We start from the raw sequence: 22,026 nt of genomic DNA on the forward strand, positions 1-22,026 counted from the left end.
GTGGAGTAACTAGAGGTCTGTCCTGGGGTGGAGTAACTAGGGTGGAGTAACTTGGGGTCTGTCATGGGGTGGAGTAACTAGGGGTCTGTCCTGGGGTGGAGTAACTAGGGGTCTGTCCTGGGGTGGAGTAACTAGGGTGGAGTAACTAGAGGTCTGTCCTGGGGTGGAGTAACTAGGGGTCTGTCCTGTGGTGGAGTAACTAGGGGTCTGTCCTGGGGTGGAGTAACTAGGGTGGAGTAACTAGGGGTCTGTCCTGGGGTGGAGTAACTAGGGTGGAGTAACTAGGGGTCTGTCCTGGGGTGGAGTAACTAGGGTGGAGTAACTAGGGTGGAGTAACTAAAGGTCTGTCCTGGGGTGGAGTAACTAGGGGTCTGTCCTGGGGTGGAGTAACTAGCGGTCTGTCCTGTGGTGGAGTAACTAGGGGTCTGTCCTGGGGTGGAGTAACTAGGGTGGAGTAACTAGGGGTCTGTCCTGGGGTGGAGTAACTAGGGTGGAGTAACTAGGGGTCTGTCCTGGGGTGGAGTAACTAGGGTGGAGTAACTAGGGGTCTGTCCTGGGGTGGAGTAACTAGGGTGGAGTAACTAGGGTGGAGTAACTAGGGGTCTGTCCTGGGGTGGAGTAACTAGGGTGGAGTAACTAGGGTGGAGTAACTATAGGTCTGTCCTGGGGTGGAGTAACTAGGGTGGAGTAACTAGGGTGGAGTAACTAGGGGTCTGTCCTGGGGTGGAGTAACTAGGGGTCAGGACAGACCCACTCCTATAATGTTGATGGTATAGTAAAGGACTATTTGATAACAAGACAACATTATAAACCTATCACCATCCTGGGGTGGAGTAACTAGGGGTCTGTCCTGGGGTGGAGTAACTAGGGGTCTGTCCTGGGGTGGAGTAACTAGGGTGGAGTAACTAGGGGTCAGGACAGACCCACTCCTATAATGTTGATGGTATAGTAAAGGACTATTTGATAACAAGACAACATTATAAACCTATCACCATCCTGGGGTGGAGTAACTAGGGGTCTGTCCTGGGGTGGAGTAACTAGGGGTCTGTCCTGGGGTGGAGTAACTAGGGGTCTGTCCTGGGGTGGAGTAACTAGGGGTCTGTCCTGGGGTGGAGTAACTAGGGTGGAGTAACTAGGGGTCAGGACAGACCCACTCCTATAATGTTGATGGTATAGTAAAGGACTATTTGATAACAAGACAACATTATAAACCTATCACCATCCTGGGGTGGAGTAACTAGGGGTCTGTCCTGGGGTGGAGTAACTAGGGGTCTGTCCTGGGGTGGAGTAACTAGGGGTCTGTCCTGGGGTGGAGTAACTAGGGGTCTGTCCTGGGGTGGAGTAACTAGGGTGGAGTAACAAGACAGACATTATAAACCTATAATGTTGATGGTATAGGAAAGGACTATTTGATAACAAGACAACATTATAAACCTAGGGTCCATCCTGGGGTGGAGTAACTAGGGGTCTGTCCTGGGGTGGAGTAACTAGGGGTCTGTCCTGGGGTGGAGTAACTAGGGGTCTGTCCTGGGGTGGAGTAACTAGGGGTCTGTCCTGGGGTGGAGTAACTAGAGTCCTGTCCTGGGGTGGAGTAACTAGAGGTCTGTCCTGGGGTGGAGTAACTAGGGGTCAGGACAGACCCACTCCTATAATGTTGATGGTATAGTAAAGGACTATTTGATAACAAGACAACATTATAAACCTATCACCATCCTGGGGTGGAGTAACTAGGGGTCAGGACAGACCCACTCCTATAATGTTGATGGTATAGTAAAGGACTATTTGATAACAAGACAACATTATAAACCTATCACCATCCTGGGGTGGAGTAACTAGGGGTCTGTCCTGGAGTGGAGTAACTAGGGGTCTGTCACCATGTTGACTATTTTCCAGTTGTGTTCATTTTTATTCAGAAAATTAACCAAATGTTTTGGAATAAATGTGCTTTAGGCTTTTGTCACCATGTTGACAATTTTCCAGTTGTGTGTGTGTGTTGTATTCAGAAAATTAACCAAATGTTTTGGAATAAATGTGTTTAGGTTGTGTGTGTGTGTGTGTGTGTGTGTGTGTGTGTGTGTGTGTGTGTGTGTGTGTGTGTGTGTGTGTGTGTGTGTGTGTGTGTGTGTGTGTGTGTGTGTGTGGTGTCAGATGTCGTGTTGCAGATGGGTTGGGTTGTTACCAGAAGACCAGGACCATTCTTCTCTTCTCCCCCTGTCACATTGCTTTCTACTGTTCGAGGGTTTTTTCCAGTCCACGTAGAAAAATAAATAACTTAAATCCTGTTAATATTTCTATCGTGCCTAGATATCATGGTTAACTATCCTGATTAGTCGACAGCCTGAAATATGAAGACAGACGGATTAAAATTACGTTTACATTTTAATTCTTCTGACAGCCAACTTTCTAGCTCCGCCCACAACTTCGGTTATTTACAACATTCCCAAAAAACATGGATTGTTGAGTCATTATTAGTTTTACACTTGAGACATGACTCCGCCGTTGTGCTGTAGCGTTTTGTGAATTTCATCTCTTGTATAATAAATTAACTGTAATTTCCTTAGTTGTGCTCCAACTGTCCCCCCCTCCTTGGTTCCAAAACATTGCCAGTTGGATAGGCCCCTCTACAAGCTGTTGTCTATTTTACCTATAATATGAACAGTATCTTCTGACTCAAATAAGATTCACCTCAAGGTTGCTCTGATGTCCTAAAGATTTCAAATCGGAATTCCGTGATATGAATCTTTTAAGTTGCATGTAATTTGATAATATCTTCATTTGGTCAGTCCAAAATGTTTATTTTTATTTTTTTTAAACTGTCAGTGGAAATAAACATGTTTCCTGTTACCAAGTCATTTACGGTTTCTATGCCTCTAGTTTTCCATGTGGGTCAATTTATCGATAGATTCTGAAAAGCTAGCCAAGGATTGTTCCATAAGGTTGTGTTTCTAGGGAGTGCTCTTGGTTCTTGTAAAAATCTGTTTCATTTTCGTCCATATTGTTATAGAGTTCTTAATAACTATGAAGTTGCTAATGTAAGTAGCTTTATCCTTTGGAAATAGACACGTGGAACGATCCTGTGGGTGAGCGTATATTCAAAATGGATCCATTGTTCCTCTTCAGTGTATTTAACTACATGTCGCAAGTAAAAGTCCTTATGTGTTGATACATTTCTAACTCAGGAAGGTTAAAACCACCCTCAGACTCAGGAAGGTGAAAACCACCCTCAGACTCAGGAAGGTTAACACCACCCTCAGACTCAGGAAGGTGAAAACCACCCTCAGACTAAGGAAGGTGAAAACCACCCTCAGACTCAGGAAGGTGAAAACCACCCTCAGACTCAGGAAGGTGAAAACCACCCTCAGACTCAGGAAGGTTAAAACCACCCTCAGACTCAGGAAGGTTAAAACCACCCTCAGACTCAGGAAGGTGAAAACCACCCTCAGACTCAGGTAAGGTGAAAACCACCCTCAGACTCAGGAAGGTGAAAACCACCCTCAGACTCAGGAAGGTGAAAACCACCCTCAGACTCAGGAAGGTGAAAACCACCCTCAGACTCAGGAAGATTAAAACCACCCTCAGACTTTATTCTATGAGTTGTATTAGCCCATATACAGCCTACTTCAATGGAAGGAACAAATACAAATCTATATTTTTTCACATTTTTTTGGTGTGAAAATTTTAAAAAGGAAATACACAATTATTACAAACAGACGTTTACATCTAAACCTCTTTAACCACGATTAACAGGTTTAGATCTAAACCTCCACGATTAACACGTTTAGATCTAAACCTCCACGATTAACATGTTCACATCTAAACCTCCACGATTAACACGTTCACATCTAAACCTCCACGATTAACATGTTCACATCTAAACCTCTTTAACCACGATTAACACGTTTAGATCTAAACCTCCACGATTAACACGTTCACATCTAAACCTCCACGATTAACACGTTTAGATCTAAACCTCCACGATTAACACGTTCACATCTAAACCTCCACGATTAACACGTTTAGATCTAAACCTCCACGATTAACACGTTTAGATCTAAACCTCCACGATTAACACGTTTAGATCTAAACCTCCACGATTAACACGTTTAGATCTAAACCTCCACGATTAACACGTTTACATCTAAACCTCTTTAACCACAATTAACACGTTTTCTTAATATAGCCAACCTCTTTAATTACGATTAACACGTGTTCTTAATATAACCAAGCTTAGTTAATCCGATACTAAAATTGCATCCCAAATGACTATTTTGCCCCTGGGGTTCTGTTATCGTGTTACTCAGTTAGTAGAGAATGGCATTTGCAACACCATGCTGGACCGGTACAACACTAGGGTTGTGGGTTTGATTCCCATGCTGGACAGGTACAACACTAGGGTTGTGGGTTTGATTCCCATGCTGGACCGGTACAACACTAGGGTTGTGGGTTTGATTCCCATGCTGGACCGGTACAACACTAGGGTTGTGGGTTTGATTCCCATGCTGGACTGGTACAACCCTAGGGTTGTGGGTTTGATTCCCATGCTGGACCGGTACAACACTAGGGTTGTGGGTTTGATTCCCATGCTGGACTGGTACAACCCTAGGGTTGTGGGTTTGATTCCCATGCTGGACTGGTACAACCCTAGGGTTGTGGGTTTGATTCCCATGCTGGACCGATACAACCCTAGGGTTGTGGGTTTGATTCCCATGCTGGACCGATACAACCCTAGGGTTGTGGGTTTGATTCCCATGCTGGACCGATACAACCCTAGGGTTGTGGGTTTGATTCCCATGCTGGACCGATACAACCCTAGGGTTGTGGGTTTGATTCCCATGCTGGACCGGTACAACCCTAAGGTTGTGGGTTTGATTCCCATGCTGGACCGATACAACCCTAGGGTTGTGGGTTTGATTCCCATGCTGGACCGGTACAACCCTAGGGTTGTGGGTTTGATTCCCATGCTGGACCGATACAACCCTGGGGTTGTGGGTTTGATTCCCATGCTGGACCGATACAACCCTAGGGTTGTGGGTTTGATTCCCATGCTGGACCGATACAACCCTAGGGTTGTGGGTTTGATTCCTGCTAAGTGACTAAAATGTAAATTGTCAAAAGGAGTGCACAATAAAAGGAATAGGAGCTGCTACTTTACATAAATACATAATTATAATTAATCACAAAACAGCACCTGCATGCACCCCTGTAGTTCTCAGGAGACGAGGTGAATCTCTCTCTCTCTATCTCTATCTCTATCTCTGTCTCTCTCTCTCTCTCTCTCTCTCTCTCTCTGTCTGTCTCTCTCTGTCTCTCGGTCTCTCTGTCTCTCTCTCTCTCTCTCTCTCTCTCTCTCTCTCTCACTGTCTCTCTTTCTCTCTCTCTCTCTCTGTCTCTCTCTCTATGTCTCTCTTTCTCTCTCTCTCTCTGTCTCTCTCTCTCTCTCTATGTCTCTCTCTCTCTCTCTCTGTCTCTCTCTGTCTCTCTCTGTCTCTCTCTGTCTCTCTCTCTCTCTCTCTCCTCGACTCGGAGCTGCCGCCGTCGCCTGGCCAACCAGGTCACAGGTCAGCTATTTAGACATCTCAGATGACAGCCGGGTCCTTCAGGCAGCTCTGCAACCTAAGAGGATGACCCGCAGTCTGGTTGTTAACTGACTGACACAGGGGTGGTGGAGACAGACTGAGGAGTGTTAACCTGCTCCTTAGTGGTGGTGGTGGGGGGGGGTGTAATGATTTAACTGTTACATTTATAATGAACAGAAACTTAAACGTAACATATAAAGTGTTGGTCTCATGTTTCATGAGCTGAAATAAAAAGATAGCAAAAAATTTTCATACTCACAAAAAGTGTATTTCTCTTAAATTCTTAGCTCACATTTGTTTACGTCCCTTTTAGTGAGCATTTCTCATTCTGCCAAGATAATCCATCCACCTGACAGGTGTGGCATATCAAGAAGCTGATTAAACAGCATGGTCATTACACAGGTGCACCTTGTGCTGGGGACAATAAACGGCCACTGTAAAATGTGCCTGTTTTACATTTACATTTACATTTAAGTCATTTAGCAGACGCTCTTATCGTTTTGTCACACAACACAATGCCACAGATGTCTCAAGTTTTGAGGGTGCGTGCAATTGGCATGCTGACTGCAGGAATGTCCACCAGGGTTGTTGCCAGATAATTTAATGTTAACTTCTCTACCAGAAGCCGCCTCCAATATTGTTTTAGAGAATTTAGTAGTACGTCCAGGACCTCCACCTCAGGCTTCTTCACCTGCGGGATTGTCTCAGACCAGACAGTTGATGAATCTGTGGGTTTGCGCAACCAAAAAATGTCTGCACAAGTTGTCAGAAACCGTCTGAGGGAAGCTCATCTTGCGTGCTCGTCTTCCTCACCAGGGTCTTAAACCTGACTGCAGTTCGGCGTCGTTTCTGACTTCGATGGCCACTTTGCCAGGCAGTGCCCGTTAACCATCCTCATGTCACTTCAACCATCTCTTCTCATAGCCCACCACTAAGCATGCACTGTTTTCTTACCCACTACTGGATGGATTCATAAATAATTAGTGTGGGGATAAATCTCACTAAATGACCAAAATAATGGCATGAAGTAGGCTAAATCAATAGAAAGGTGTGTATCAAATTGTTGCTTACTAAATCTCCCCAAAGTCATCCAATCCTTATAATACACTTAAAGCAATAGCCAATAGTGTGGTCAACGTTTCGTAGTGTGGTCAACGTTTCGTATAGCCAATAGTGTGGTCAACGTTTCGTAGTGTGGTCAACGTTTCGTAGTGTGGTCAACGTTTCGTATAGCCAATAGTGTGGTCAACGTTTTGTAGTGTGGTCAACGTTTCGTATAGCCAATAGTGTGGTCAACGTTTCGTATAGCCAATAGTGTGGTCAACGTTTCGTATAGCCAATAGTGTGGTCAACGTTTCGTATAGCCAATAGTGTGGTCAACGTTTCGTATAGCCAATAGTGTGGTCAACGTTTCGTAGTGTGGTCAACGTTTCGTAGTGTGGTCAACGTTTCGTAGTGTGGTCAACGTTTTGTAGTGTGGTCAACGTTTCGTAGTGTGGTCAACGTTTTGTAGTGTGGTCAACGTTTCGTATAGCCAATAGTGTGGTCAACATTTTGTAGTGTGGTCAACGTTTCGTAGTGTGGTCAACGTTTTGTAGTGTGGCCAATGTTTTGTATAGCCAATAGTGTGGTCAACGTTTCGTAGTGTGGTCAACGTTTTGTAGTGTGGTCAATGTTTCGTATAGCCAATAGTGTGGTCAACATTTCGTATAGCCAATAGTGTGGTCAACGTTTCGTATAGCCAATAGTGTGGTCAACATTTCGTATAGCCAATAGTGTGGTCAACATTTCGTAGTGTGGTCAACGTTTCATAGTGTGGTCAACGTTTCGTAGTGTGGTCAACGTTTCGTATAGCCAATAGTGTGGTCAACGTTTCGTATAGCCAATAGTGTGGTCAACGTTTCGTAGTGTGGTAAACGTTTCGTAGTGTGGTCAACGTTTCGTATAGCCAATAGTGTGGTCAACGTTTCGTATAGCCAATAGTGTGGTTAACGTTTCGTATAGCCAATAGTGTGGTCAACGTTTCGTAGTGTGGTCAACGTTTCGTAGTGTTGTCAACGTTTCGTATAGCCAATAGTGTGGTCAACGTTTCGTAGTGTGGTCAACGTTTCGTAGTGTGGTCAACGTTTCATAGTGTGGTCAACGTTTCATAGTGTGGTCAACGTTTCGTAGTGTGGTCAACGTTTCTTAGTGTGGTCAACGTTTCATAGTGTGGTCAACGTTTCGTAGTGTGGTCAACGTTTCGTAGTGTGGTCAACGTTTCGTAGTGTGGTCAACGTTTCGTAGTGTGGTCAATGTTTCGTAGTGTGGTCAACGTTTCGTAGTGTGGTCAACGTTTCGTAGTGTGGTCAATGTTTCGTAGTGTGGTCAACGTTTCGTAGTGTGGTCAATGTTTCGTAGTGTGGTCAACATTTCGTAGTGTGGTCAATGTTTCATAGTGTGGTCAACGTTTCGTAGTGTGGTCAACGTTTCGTATAGCCAATAGTGTGGTCAACGTTTCGTAGTGTGGTCAACGTTTCGTAGTGTGGTCAACGTTTCGTAGTGTGGTCAACGTTTCGTGCTGCTCTGAGACAAGCGTTTGGGACTCGTCTTGATAAATCAATGTCAGACTTTTCTTTTCTCCGAATCTCTGTTTGGATATTGGTTAGGCTATTGGTTAAGCTACAATCAGGCTGGGAAATGTTAGCTGAGTTGAGGTGAGTGATGCTCATGATCCTCTAGCCTAGTTGACTGATTTATTAGGACATTTAGTCTAGTTGGCTGATTTATCAGGACATTTAGTCTAGTTGGGTGATTTATCAGGACATTTAGTCTAGTTGGCTGATTTATCAGAACATTTAGTCTAGTTGGCTGGAATTAACAAATTAACACACCCTCACACACACACACGCTCACCTGAAACAGGTTTGAGCACACACACACACACAAACAAAATAAACATAGTGTGTATCTTAAACTATGGATCGGGACCCACAGTGTGCCCAGAATGTGAGTTACTAGAAACAGGGCGTTCTGAAAGTATTCAGACCCCTTTCCTTTTCCCACATGTTGTCACATTACAGCCTTATTATAAAATGGATTAAATACATTTTTTTCCTCATCAATCTACACACAATAATAATGACAAAGTGAAAACAGGTTTTTAGATTTTTTTTTGCAAATGTATTCAAAGTAATAAACAGAAATACCTTATTTACATAAGTAGTAAGACCCCTTTGCTATGAGACTGTATATTGATCTCAGGTGAATCCTGTTTCCATTGATCATCCTTGATATGTTTCTACAACTTGATTGGAGTCCACCTGTGGTAAATTCAATTGATGGGACATGATTTGGAAAGGCACACACCTGTTTATTTTTTTATTTCACCTTTATTTAACCAGGTAGGCTAGTTGAGAACACCTTTATTTAACCAGGTAGGCTAGTTGAGAACACCTTTATTTAACCAGGTAGGCTAGTTGAGAACACCTTTATTTAACCAAGTAGGCTAGTTGAGAACACCTTTATTTAACCAGGTAGGCTAGTTGAGAACACCTTTATTTAACCAGGTAGGCTAGTTGAGAACACCTTTATTTAACCAGGTAGGCTAGTTGAGAACACCTTTATTTAACCAGGTAGGCTAGTTGAGAACAACTTTATTTAACCAGGTAGGCTAGTTGAGAACACCTTTATTTAACCAGGTCGGCTAGTTGAGAACACCTTTATTTAACCAGGTAGGCTAGTTGAGAACACCTTTATTTAACCAGGTAGGCCAGTTGAGAACATCTTTATTTAACCAGGTAGGCTAGTTGAGAACACCTTTATTTAACCAGGTAGGCTAGTTGAGAACACCTTTATTTAACCAGGTAGGCTAGTTGAGAACACCTTTATTTAACCAGGTAGGCTAGTTGAGAACACCTTTATTTAACCAGGTAGGCTAGTTGAGAACACCTTTATTTAACCAGGTAGGCTAGTTGAGAACACCTTTATTTAACCAGGTAGGCTAGTTGAGAACAAGTTCTCATTTGCAACTGCGACCTGGCCAAGATAAAGCATAGCAGTGTGAACAGACCACTATATAAGGTCCCACAGTTGACAGTGCATGTCAGAGCAAAAACCAAGCCATGAGGTTGAAGGAATTGTCCGTAGAGCTCCGAGACAGGATTGTGTCGAGGCACAGATCTGGGGAAGGGTACCAAACATTTATGCAGCATTGAAGGTCCACAAGAACACAGTGGTCTCCATCATTCTGCAGCATTGAAGGTCCCCAAGAACACAGTGGCCTCCGTCATTCTGCAGCATTGAAGGTCCACAAGAACACAGTGGCCTCCATCATTCTTAAATGGAAGAAGTTTGGAACCACCAAGACTCTTCCTAGAGCTGGCCACCCGGCCAAACTCAGAAATCGGGGGAGAAGGGCCTTGGTCAGGGAGGTGACCAAGAACCTGATGGTCCAGAGCTCCAGAGTTCCTCTGTGGAGATGGGATAACCTTCTAGGAGGACAACCATCTCTGCAGCACTCCACCAATCAGGCCTTTATGGTAGAATGGCCAGACGGAAGCCACTCCTCAGTAAAAGACACATGACAGCCTGCTTGGAAACCAGATTCTCTGGTCTGATGAAACCAAGATTGAACTCTTTGGCCTGAATGCCAAGCATCTCGCCTGGAGGACAGCTGTGCTAACATAATTGCTAAAGGGTTTTCTAATGATCAATTAGCCTTTTAAAATGATAAACTTGGATTAGTTAACACAACGTGCCATTGGAGCACAGAAGTGATGGTTGCTGATAATGGGCCTCTGTACATCTATGTAGATATTCCATAAAAAAATCTGCCGTTTCCAGCTACAATGGTCATTTACAACATTAACAATGTCTACACTGTATTTCTGATCAATTTGATGTTATTTTAATGGCCAGAAAAGGTTGCTTTTCTTTCAAAAACAAGGACATTTCTAAGTGACCCCAAACTTTTGAACGGTTGTGTACATGTCCCTAATACAGACGGGAAGAACAGCTAAGTAGCTAAGTGACAGTAACAAGTCTCGGGATCCCAATTAACACCTAACCCCTGGGAGGTTATGGCGGGGGTCAGTCAGTGTGCCACTCTCTATCCATCCTAAGCAGAGTCAAATATAGACCTTTGACCCTAAATGGAGACATCGCTTCCTGTGGGATTACTCAAAGTCATAGTAATCGATCAATCAATCAAACTCTGCGGCTGAGATAACAAATGAATCGTTGAAGCATCTTTGGCAGCGATTACAGCCTTGAATCTTCTTGGGTATGACACGACAAGCTTGGCACACCTGTATTTGGGGAGTTTCTCCCATTCTTCTCTGCAGATCCTCTCAAGCTCTGTCAGGTTGGATGGGGAGCATCGCTGCACAGATATTTTCTGATCTCTCCAGAGATGTTAGATCGGGTTCAAGTCCGGGCTCTGGCTGGGCCACTCAAGGACATTCAGAGACTTGTCCCAAGGCCACTCCTGCCTTGTCTTGGCTGTGTGCTTAGTGTCGTTGTCCTGCTGGAAGGTGAACCTTTGCCCCAGTCTGAGGTCCTGAGCAATCTGGAGCAGATCAAGGATCTCTGTACTTTAATCTGTTCATCTTTCCCTCGATCCTGACTAGTCTCCCATTCTCTGCCGCTGAAAACATCCCCACAGCATGATGCTGCCACCACCATGCATAACACCCGTCTCAAAGTCAACAGTTACTCCGCGACTCCGGGATGCTGGCCATATCTCAGACTGGCTAATAAATAGATAAGATTAAGATGGGCAAAAGAACACAGACACTGGACAGAGGAACTCTGCCTAGAAGTTCAACATCCCGGAGTCGCCTCTTCACTGTTGACGTTGAAACTGGACAGAGGAACTCTGCCTAGAAGGCCAGCATCCCAGAGTCGCCTCTTCACTGTTGACGTTGAGACTGGTGTTTTGCGTGAACTATTTAATGAAGCTGCCAGTTGAGAACTTGTGAGGCGTCTGTTTCTCAAACTAGACACTCTAATGTACTTGTCCTCTTGCTCAGTTGTGCACCGGAGCCTCCCACTCTATTCCAAAACTGTTTGCAACAAGGCACTAAAGTAATACTGCAAAAAATGTTGCCAAGCAATTCACTTTTTGCCCTGAATACAAAGTGTTATTCTGGGGGCAAATCCAATCCAATACATTACTGAGTACCACTCTCTATGTTTTCAAGCATAGTTGTGGCTACATCATGTTATGGGTATTCTTGTAATCGTTAAGGACTGGAGGGTTTTTGAGGTCAAAAATAACCAGAATGGAGCTAAGCAATCAAAATCCTAGAGGAAAACCTGGTTCAGCTTGCTTTCCACCAAACACAGATACATTCACCTTACAGCAGGATAATAACCTAAAACACAAGGCCAAATGGCCTAATATACATTGTAGGTAGTCCATCTGTAGATCGCCCATCTGTAGGTATTCCATCTGTAGGTTGTCCATCTGTAGGTAGTCCATCTGTAGGTAGTCCATCTGTAGGTAGTAGGTAGTCCATCTGTAGGCAGTCCATCTGTAGGTAGTCCATCTGTAGGTAGTAGGTAATCCATCTGTAGGTAGTCCATCTGTAGGTAGTAGGTAATCCATCTGTAGGTAGTCCATCTGTAGGTAGTAGGTAATCCATCTGTAGGTAGTCCATCTGTAGGTAATCCATCTGTAGGTAATCCATCTGTAGGTAATCCATCTGTAGGTATTCCATCTGTAGGTAATCCATCTGTAGGTAATCCATCTGTAGGTAGTCCATCTGTAGGTAGTAGGTAGTCCATCTGTAGGTAATCCATCTGTAGGTAATCCATCTGTAGGTAGTAGGTAGTCCATCTGTAGGTAGTAGGTAGTCCATCTGTAGGTAATCCATCTGTAGGTAATCCATCTGTAGGTAGTCCATCTGTAGGTAGTCCATCTGTAGGTAGAAGGTAGTCCATCTGTAGGTAGTCCATCTGTAGGTAGTAGGTAGTCCATCTGTAGGTAATCCATCTGTAGGTAGTCCATCTGTAGGTAGTAGGTAGTCCATCTGTAGGTAATCCATCTGTAGGTAGTCCATCTGTAGGTAATCCATCTGTAGGTAGTCCATCTGTAGGTAGTCCATCTGTAGGTAGTCCATCTGTAGGTAGTAGGTAATCCATCTGTAGGTAGTAGGTAGTCCATCTGTAGGTAGTAGGTAATCCATCTGTAGGTAGTAGGTAGTCCATCTGTAGGTAGTCCATCTGTAGGTAATCCATCTGTAGGTAGTCCATCTGTAGGTAATCCATCTGTAGGTAGTCCATCTGTAGGTAGTAGGTAGTCCATCTGTAGGTAGTCCATCTGTAGGTAGTAGGTAATCCATCTGTAGGTAGTAGGTAGTCCATCTGTAGGTAGTAGGTAATCCATCTGTAGGTAGTAGGTAGTCCATCTGTAGGTAGTAGGTAGTCCATCTGTAGGTAGTAGGTAGTCCATCTATAGGTAGTCCATCTGTAGATAGTAGGTAATCCATCTGTAGGTAGTCCATCTGTAGATAGTCCATCTGTAGATAGTAGGTAGTCCATCTGTAGGTAGTAGGTAGTCCATCTGTAGGTAGTAGGTAGTCCATCTGTAGATAGTAGGTAGTCCATCTGTAGATAGTAGGTAGTCCATCTGTAGATAGTAGGTAGTCCATCTATAGGTAGTCCATCTGTAGATAGTCCATCTGTAGGTAGTCCATCTGTAGATAGTCCATCTATAGGTAGTCCATCTATAGGTAGTCCATCTGTAGATAGTAGGTAGTCCATCTATAGGTAGTAGGTAGTCCATCTGTAGGTAGTAGGTAGTCCATCTATAGGTAGTCCATCTATAGGTAGTCCATCTATAGGTAGTCCATCTGTAGGTAGTCCATCTGTAGAGGTCCATCTGTAGGTAGTAGGTAGTCCATCTGTAGGTAGTCCATCTATAGGTAGTCCATCTGTAGGTAGTCCATCTGTAGGTAGTCCATCTGTAGATAGTCCATCTGTAGGTAGTCCATCTGTAGGTAGTCCATCTGTAGGTAGTCCATCTGTAGATAGTCCATCTGTAGATAGTCCATCTGTAGATAGTAGGTAGTCCATCTGTAGATGTCCATCTGTAGGTAGTAGGTAGTCCATCTGTAGGTAATCCATCTGTAGGTAGTCCATCTGTAAGTAGTCCATCTGTAGATAGTCCATCTGTAGATAGTCCATCTGTAGATAGTAGGTAGTCCATCTGTAGGTAATCCATCTGTAGGTAGTCCATCTATAGGTAGTCCATCTATAGGTAGTCCATCTGTAGAGGTCCATCTGTAGAGGTCCATCTGTAGATAGTAGGTAGTCCATCTGTAGGTAGTCCATCTATAGGTAGTCCATCTGTAGATAGTCCATCTGTAGGTAGTCCATCTGTAGGTAGTCCATCTATAGGTAGTCCATCTGTAGGTAATCCATCTGTAGGTAGTCCATCTGTAGAGGTCCATCTGTAGATAGTAGGTAGTCCATCTATAGGTAGTCCATCTGTAGGTAATCCATCTGTAGGTAGTCCATCTGTAGGTAGTCCATCTATAGGTAGTCCATCTGTAGAGGTCCATCTGTAGATAGTAGGTAGTCCATCTATAGGTAGTCCATCTATAGGTAGTCCATCTATAGGTAGTCCATCTGTAGGTATTCCATCTGTAGGTAATCCATCTGTAGGTATTCCATCTGTAGGTAGTCCATCTGTAGGTAGTCCATCTGTAGGTAGTCCATCTATAGGTAGTCCATCTGTAGATAGTCCATCTGTAGATAGTCCATCTGTAGATAGTAGGTAGTCCATCTGTAGATGTCCATCTGTAGTAGATGCTCTACAGTGTTACCAAATATACCAACATTCGGTCAGTTATATCTCAGACACCACAAAGATGATTGGCTCAAGGCAATTGGTCGAGGCGTGTTAGTGATAATAATATAATAATAATAATAATAATAATAATATAATAATAATAATAATAATAATAATAATATAATAATAATATAATATATGCCATTTAGCGGACGCTTTTATCCAAAGCGACTTACAGTCATGTGTGCATACATTCTACGTATGGGTGGTCCCGGGAATCGAACCCACTACCCTGGCGTTACAAGCGCCATGCTCTACCAACTGAGCTACAGAAGGACCACGGGTGTCGATGAATGGCGGCTTTTCAGCAGGTGGTCGGAGGAGATAGGACAACTTTCTGGACGTTCTGGTCGGAGGAGATAGGACGACGTTCTGGTCAGAGGAGATAGGACGACGTTCTGGTCAGAGGAGATAGGACGACGTTCTGGTCAGAGGAGATAGGACGACGTTCTGGTCAGAGGAGATAGGACGACGTTCTGGTCAGAGGAGATAGGACGACGTTCTGGTCAGAGGAGATAGGACGATGTTCTGGTCAGAGGAGATAGGACGACGTTCTGGTCAGAGGAGATAGGACGACGTTCTGGTCAGAGGAGATAGGACGACGTTCTGGACGTTCTGGTCAGAGGAGATAGGACGACGTTCTGGTCAGAGGAGATAGGACGACGTTCTGGACGTTCTGGTCAGAGGAGATAGGACGACGTTCTGGACGTTCTGGTCAGAGGAGATAAAATACTTACATGGTCGTCTCTTCTCTCTGCAGGTGAAGACATCACACAACGACTCCCATGTTCCAGACCACTCAGACACCAGGTAACAACTTCCCTGTGTGTGTGTGTGTGTGTGTGTGTGTGTGTGTGTGTGTGTGTGTGTGTGTGTGTGTGTGTGTGTGTGTGTGTGTGTGTGTGTGTGTGTGTGTGTGTGTGTGTGTGTGTGTGTGTGTGTGTGTGTGTGTGTGTGTGTGTGTGTGCATCAGCATGCCTGGCTGTCTGGTCATGGCTCTGAGATATGATGTTACACACGGTGAGGTCATCAACATGTTCCCAGGCCCAGAGCCATGCTGGAGGACAGGACCACTCTCTTTTTATCTCTCTCGCTGTCTCTTTCATTTCATAGCGTTGAAAGAAAAGTAATACTGTTTGATCGTCACTCTGCTTCAGATAAACTGTAGTATCGTTATGAAAGAGTTTTTTCTTTCTTCACCTCCTAAAGAGAAAGAGATACAGGGAGGAATCAGCCAAGAAAGAGAGAGAGAGAGAGAGAGAGAGAGAGAGAGAGAGAGAGAGAGAGAGAGAGAGAGAGAGAGAGAGAGAGAGAGGTATTTAGAGATAATAATTTCCTGTTGAATTAAAAAAAGAAAGAAATAAGAGGAAGAGAGAGTCTCTATTAGAGAGGAGAGAGATAGTATCTATTAGGGAGGAGAGAGTCTATTAGAGAGGAGAGATTCTAATAGAGAGGAGAGAGAGAGAGAGTCTCTATTAGAGAGGAGAGAGTCTATTAGAGAGGAGAGATAGAGTCTCTATTAGAGAGAGAGAGTTTATTAGAGAGAGAGAGAGAGTCTATTAAGGAGGAGGGAGAGAGAGTCTATTAGAGAGGAGAGAGAGAGAGTCTCTATTAGAGAGGAGAGAGTCTATTAGAGAGGAGAGAGTCTCTATTAGAGAGGAGAGAGAGTCTCTATTAGAGAGGAGAGTCTCTATTAGAGAGGCGAGAGTCTATTAGAGAGGAGCGAGAGAGTCTATTAGAGAGGAGAGAGAGAGAGAGAGAGAGGTCGCCTTTATTAGAGAGGAGAGAGTCTATTGGAGAGGAGAAAGAGAGTCTATTAGAGAGGCGAGAATCTATTAGAGAGGAGCGAGAGAGTCTATTAGAGAGGAGAGAGAGAGTCTTTATTAGAGAGGAGAGATTGTCTCTATTAGAGAGGAGAGAGAGAGTCTCTATTAGAGAGGAGAGACAGTATTTTAGAGAGGAGAGAGAGAGTCTCTATTAGAGAGAGAGAGTCTCTATTAGAGAAGAATGAGAGAGTCTATTAGAGAGGAGAGAGAGAGTCTTTATTAGAGAGGAGAGAGTCTATTGGAGAGGAGAGAGAGAATCTCTATTAGAGAGGAGAGATTGTCTCTAGAGAGAGATTGTCTCTAGAGAGATTCTAATAGAGAGGAGAGAGAGAGAGAGTCTCTATTAGAGAGGAGAGAGTCTATTAGAGAAGAGAGATAGAGTCTCTATTAGAGAGGAGAGAGTTTATTAGAGAGGAGAGAGAGAGTCTATTAAGGAGGAGGGAGAGAGAGTCTATTAGAGAGGAGAGAGAGAGTCTCTATTAGAGAGGAGAGATTGTCTCTATTAGAGAGGAGAGAGAGAGTCTCTATTAGAGAGGAGAGACAGTATTTTAGAGAGGAGAGAGAGAGTCTCTATTAGAGAGAGAGAGTCTCTATTAGAGAAGAATGAGAGAGTCTATTAGAGAGGAGAGAGATAGTCTTTATTAGAGAGGAGAGAGTCTATTGGAGAGGAGAGAGAGAATCTCTATTAGAGAGGAGAGATTGTCTCTATTAGAGAGAGAGTCTCTATTAGAGAGGAGAGACATTATTTTAGAGAGGAGAGAGAGAGTCTCTATTCGAGAGGAGAGAGAGAGTCTCTATTAGAGAGAGAGAGAGAGTCTCTATTAGAGAGAGAGAGAGAGTCTCTATTAGAGAGGAGAGAGTTTATTAGAGAAGAGAGAGAGAGTCTATTAAGGAGGAGGGAGAGAGAGTCTATTAGAGAGGAGAGAGAGAGAGTCTCTATTAGAGAGGAGAGAGTCTATTGGAGAGGAGAGAGAGAGAGTCTATTAGAGAGGAGAGAGTCTATTAGAGAGAGAGAGATAGAGTCTCTATTAGAGAGGAGAGAGTCTATTAGAGAGGAGAGAGAGAGTCTTTATTAGAGAGGAGAGAGTCTATTGGAGAGGAGAGAGAGAATCTCTATTAGAGAGGAGAGATTGTCTCTATTAGAGAGAGAGTCTCTATTCGAGAGGAGAGAGAGAGTCTCTATTAGAGAGAGAGAGAGAGAGAGAGTCTCTATTAGAGAGAGAGAGATATTCTCTATTAGAGAGGAACCAGATTGTGTCTATTTGAGAGGAGATAGTCTCTATTATAGAGGAACTAGATAGTCTCTCCATCCAGTCTCTATTCTCCATCCACCCCTCTCTCTTCCCTCTCTCTCCATCCAGAGAGTCTCTATTAGAGAGAGAGAGAGTCTCTCTCCATCCACCCTTCTCTCTCTCCCTCTCTCCATCCACCCCTCTCCATCTAGAGAGAGAGTCTATTAGTTCTCTTTCCATCCAGAGAGAGTCTTCCTCTCTCTCCATCCACCCTTCTCTATTCCCTCTCTCTCCATCCACCCCTCTCTCTCTCCTTCCTCTATCTCCATCCACCCTTCTCTCTCTCCCTCTCTCCATCCACCCCTCTCTCTCGCCCTATCTCTCCATCCAGAGTCTCTCCATCCAGAGGAGAGAGTCTCTCCATCCAGAGGAGAGAGAGTCTCCATCCACCCCTCTCTCTCCCTCTCTCTCCATCCACCCTTCTCTCTCTCCTCTCTCTTCATCCACCAGAGAGTCCCTCTCTCCATAGAGAGAGAGAGAGAGTCTCTCTCTCCAGAGAGGAGAGAGTCTTTAGAGAGGATCCAGAGTCTCTTATCTCTCTCTCTCCATCCACCCCTCTCTATTCTCCATCCAGAGAGTCTATTCTCTCTCTGTCTCTTAGAGAGAGTCTCTATTAGAGAGGCTCTCTCTCCAGTCTCTCTCTTAGAGAGAGAGAGTCTCTCTTCTCTCTCTCCAATCCAGTCTCCTCTCTCTCTCCCTCTCTCTCCATCCAGAGTCTCTTCCTTCCTCTCTCTCCATCCACCCTTCTCTCTCTCCCTCTCTCTCCATCCACCCCTCTCTCTCTATTCCATCCAGAGAGTCTCTCTGGAGAGGAGAGAGAGAGTCTCTCTCTCCATCCACCCTTCTCTCTCTCCCCTCTCTCTCCATCCACCCTCTCCATCTCCTTCTCTTTCCATCCAGAGAGTCTCTCCTTCCTTCTCTCCATCCACCCTTCTCTCTATCCCTCTCTCTCCATCCAGAGTCTCTCCCCTCTCTCTCCATCCACCCCTCTCTCTCTCTCCCTCTCTCTCCATCCACCCTTCTCTCTCTCCCTCTCTCCATCCACCCCTCTCCATCTCCTTCTCTTTCCATCCATCCCTCCCTCCTTCCCTCTCTCTCCATCCACCCTTCTCTCTCTCCCTCTCTCTCCATCCAGAGAGAGAGAGAGTCTCTCTCTCCATCCACCCTTCTCTCTCTCCCTCTCTCCATCCATTAGCCCTATCTCTCCATCCACCCCTCTCTCCATCCACTCTTCTTCTCTCTCTCTTCTCCATCCAGAGAGTCTCTCTCTCTCCATCCACCCTCTCTCTCCCCTTCTCCATCCAGAGAGAGAGAGAGTCTCTCTTCATCCACCATTCTCTCTCTCCTCTCTCTCCATCCACAGAGATCTCTCTCTATCTCCCTCTCTCTCCATCCACCCCTCTCTCTCTCTCCCTCTCTCTCCATCCACCCTTCTCTCTATTCTCTCTCCATCCACCCCTCTCTCTCTCCCCTCTCTCCATCCACCCTTCTCTCTCTCTCTCTCTCTCTCTCTCTCCTCTCTCTCTCTCTCTCTCTCCTCTCTCTCCATCCTCTCCTCTCTCTCTCTCTCTCCATCCTCTCTCTCCCCTCTCTCTCCATCCCTTCTCTCTCTCTTCCTCTCTCTCCATCCACCCTTCTCTCTCTCCCTCTCTCTCCATCCACCCCTCTCTCTCTCCCTCTCTCTCCATCCACCCCCTCTCTCTCTCCCTCTCTCTCCATCCACCCTTCTCTCTCTCCCTCTCTCTCCATCCACCCTCTCCATCTCCTTCTCTTTCCATCCACCCCTCTCCTTCCTCTCTCTCCATCCACCCTTCTCTCTCTCCCTCTCTCTCCATCCACCCTTCTCTCTCCTTCCTCTCTCTCCATCCACCCTTCTCTCTCCCTCTCTCCATCCACCCTCTCTCTCTCTCCCTCTCTCTCCATCCACCCTCTCTCTCTCTCTCTCTCCATCCACCCTTCTCCTCTCCCTCTCTCTCCATCCACCCTTCTCTCTCTCCCTCTCTCTCCATCCACCCCTCTCTCTCTCTCTCTCTCTCTCTCTCTCTCTCCATCCACCCCTCTCTCTCCCTCTCTCTCCATCTCCATCCACCCTTCTCTATCTCCCTCTCTCTCCATCCACCCTTCTCTCTCTCCCTCTCTCTCTCCATCCACCCATCTCTCTCTCTCCCTCTCTCTCTCTCTCTCACCATCCACCCTCTCTCTCTCCCTCTCTCTCCATCCACCCCTCTCTCTCTCTCTCTCTCTCTCTTAATCCACCCCTCTCTCTCCCTCTCTCTCCATCCAACCTTCTCTCTCTCTCCCTCTCTCTCCATCCACCCTCTCTCTCTCTCTCTCTCCATCCACCCTCTCTCTCTCTCTCCTCTCTCTCCATCCACCCTCTCTCTCTCTCTCTCTCCATCCACCCTTCTCTCTCTCCCTCTCTCTTCATCCACCATTCTCTCTCTCCCTCTCTCTCCATCCACACCTCTCTCTCTCTCTCTCTCTCTCTCTCCATCCACCCTCTCTCTCTCCCCTCTCTCTCCATCCACCCTTCTCTCTCTCTCTCTCTCCATCCACCCTCTCTCTCTCCCTCTCTCTCCATCCACCCTTCTCTCTCTCCCTCTCTCTCCATCCACCCCCTCTCTCTCTCTCTCTCCTCCATCCCTCTCTCTCAATCCACCTCTCTCTCTCCCTCTCTCTCCATCCACCCTTCTCTCTCCCTCTCTCTCCATCCACCCTCTCTCTCCATCCTCTCTCCATCCACCCTCTCTCTCTCTCTCTCTCTCTCCATCCACCCTCTCTCTCTCCCTCTCTCTCCATCCACTCCATCCATCTCCTTCTCTCCATCTCTCCCTCTCTCTCCATCCCCTTCTCTCTCTCCCTCTCTCTCCATCCCTCTCTCCTTCCTCTCTCCATCCACCCTTCTCTCTCCCTCCACCACCCACCCCTCTCTCTCTCCTCTCTCTCCATCCACCCTCTCTCCCTCTCTCTCCCTCTCTCTCCATCCATCTCCATCCACCCTTCCCTCTCTCTCCCTCCATCCACCCTCTCTCTCTCTCTCTCTCTCTCTCCATCCACCCTTCTCTCTCTCTCCATCCACCTCTCATCCTCTCTCCATCCACCCTTCTCTATCTCCCTCTCTCTCCATCCATCCTCCTCTCTCTCCATCCACCCTATCTCTCCTCTCTCCTCTCCCTCTCTCTCCATCCACCCTTCTCTCTCTCTCTCTCTCTCTCCATCCACCCCTCTCTCTCTCTCTCATCCTTCTCTCTCCCTCTCTCTCCATCCACCCCTCTCTCTCTCTCCACCCTTCTCTCTCTCCATCCATCCACCCTTCTCTCTCTCCCCTCCTCTCTCCATCCACCCCTCTCTCTCCATCCACCCTTCTCTCTCTCCTCTCCTCTCTCCATCCACCCCTCTCTCTCTCCATCTCCCTTCTCTCTCTCCCTCTCTCTCTCCATCCACTTCTCTCTCTCTCCCTCTCTCCATCCTCCTCCTCTCTCTCCATCCTCTCTCCTCTCTCTCTCCCTCTCTCTCCATCCACCCTTCTCTCTCTCTCTCCCTCTCTCTCATCCATCCACCCTCTCTCTCCTCTCTCTCTCTCTCTCTCTCCATCCACCCCTCTCTCTCTCTCCCTCTCTCTCTCCATCCACCCCTCTCTCTCTCCCTCTCTCTCCTCTCCATCCCTCCTCTCTCTCTCCCTCTCTCCTCCATCCATCCACCCTTCTCTCTCTCCCCTCTCTCTCCATCCACCCTCTCTCTCTCCCTCCCTCTCCATCCATCCCCTCTCTCTCCTCTCTCATCCACCCTTCTCTCTCTCCTCTCTCCTCCACCTCTCTCCCTCTCTCTCTCCTCTCTCTCTCTCTCCATCCACCCCTCTCTCTCTCCCTCTCTCTCCACCTCTCTCTCTCCCTCTCTCTCCATCCACCCTCTCTCTCCTCCCCCCTCTCTCCTCTCTCCCTCTCTCTCCCTCTCTCTCCATCCACCCCTCTATCTCTCCTCTCTCTCTCTCTCTCTCTCTCTCTCCATCCACCTCCCTCTCTCTCCCTCTCTCTCCATCCACCCCTCTCTCCCTCTCTCCATCCACCCTTCTCTCCATCCACCCTCTCTCTCTCCCTCTCTCTCCATCCACCCTCTCTCTCTCCCTCTCCATCCACCCCTCCATCCTCTCTCTCCCTCTCTCCATCCACCCTCTCATCCTCTCCTCCATCTCTCTCTCCATCCATCCACCCTCTCTCTCTCTCCTCTCTCTCCATCCACCCCTATCTCCCTCTCTCTCTCTCCTCTCTCTCTCTCTCCATCCCTTCTCTCTCTCTCTCTCTCTCCTCTCCTCTCTCCATCCACCCTTCTCTCTCTCTCCTCTCTCTCCATCCTCCCTCCTCTCTCTCCCTCTCTCCCATCCACCATCCTCTCTCTCCTCTCTCCTCCATCCACCCTCCTCTCTCTCTCCATCTCTCCATCTCTCTCTCTCTCTCCATCCATCCACCCCCTCTCTCCCTCTCTCCTCTCTCTCTCTC

The 22,026-nt window shown here is 46.3% G+C and overlaps 1 protein-coding gene across 4 annotated transcripts in view; it reads left to right on the plus strand.

The window, feature by feature from the left end:
- eya4 (EYA transcriptional coactivator and phosphatase 4) overlaps nucleotides 1–22,026 on the plus strand; it is a 194,988-nt gene that overhangs the window by 63,839 nt on the left and 109,123 nt on the right. For all 4 annotated transcript variants that reach the window (XM_046299114.1, XM_046299113.1, XM_046299115.1 and 1 more), the window contains one exon: nucleotides 15,173–15,222. In XM_046299114.1, coding sequence (XP_046155070.1) covers nucleotides 15,173–15,222 — 50 coding nt within the window. The remainder of the gene's footprint in view (nucleotides 1–15,172; nucleotides 15,223–22,026) is intronic.

This window comes from Oncorhynchus gorbuscha, linkage group LG14 (genome assembly GCF_021184085.1).
Source record: "Oncorhynchus gorbuscha isolate QuinsamMale2020 ecotype Even-year linkage group LG14, OgorEven_v1.0, whole genome shotgun sequence".
NCBI lineage: Eukaryota > Metazoa > Chordata > Actinopteri > Salmoniformes > Salmonidae > Oncorhynchus > Oncorhynchus gorbuscha.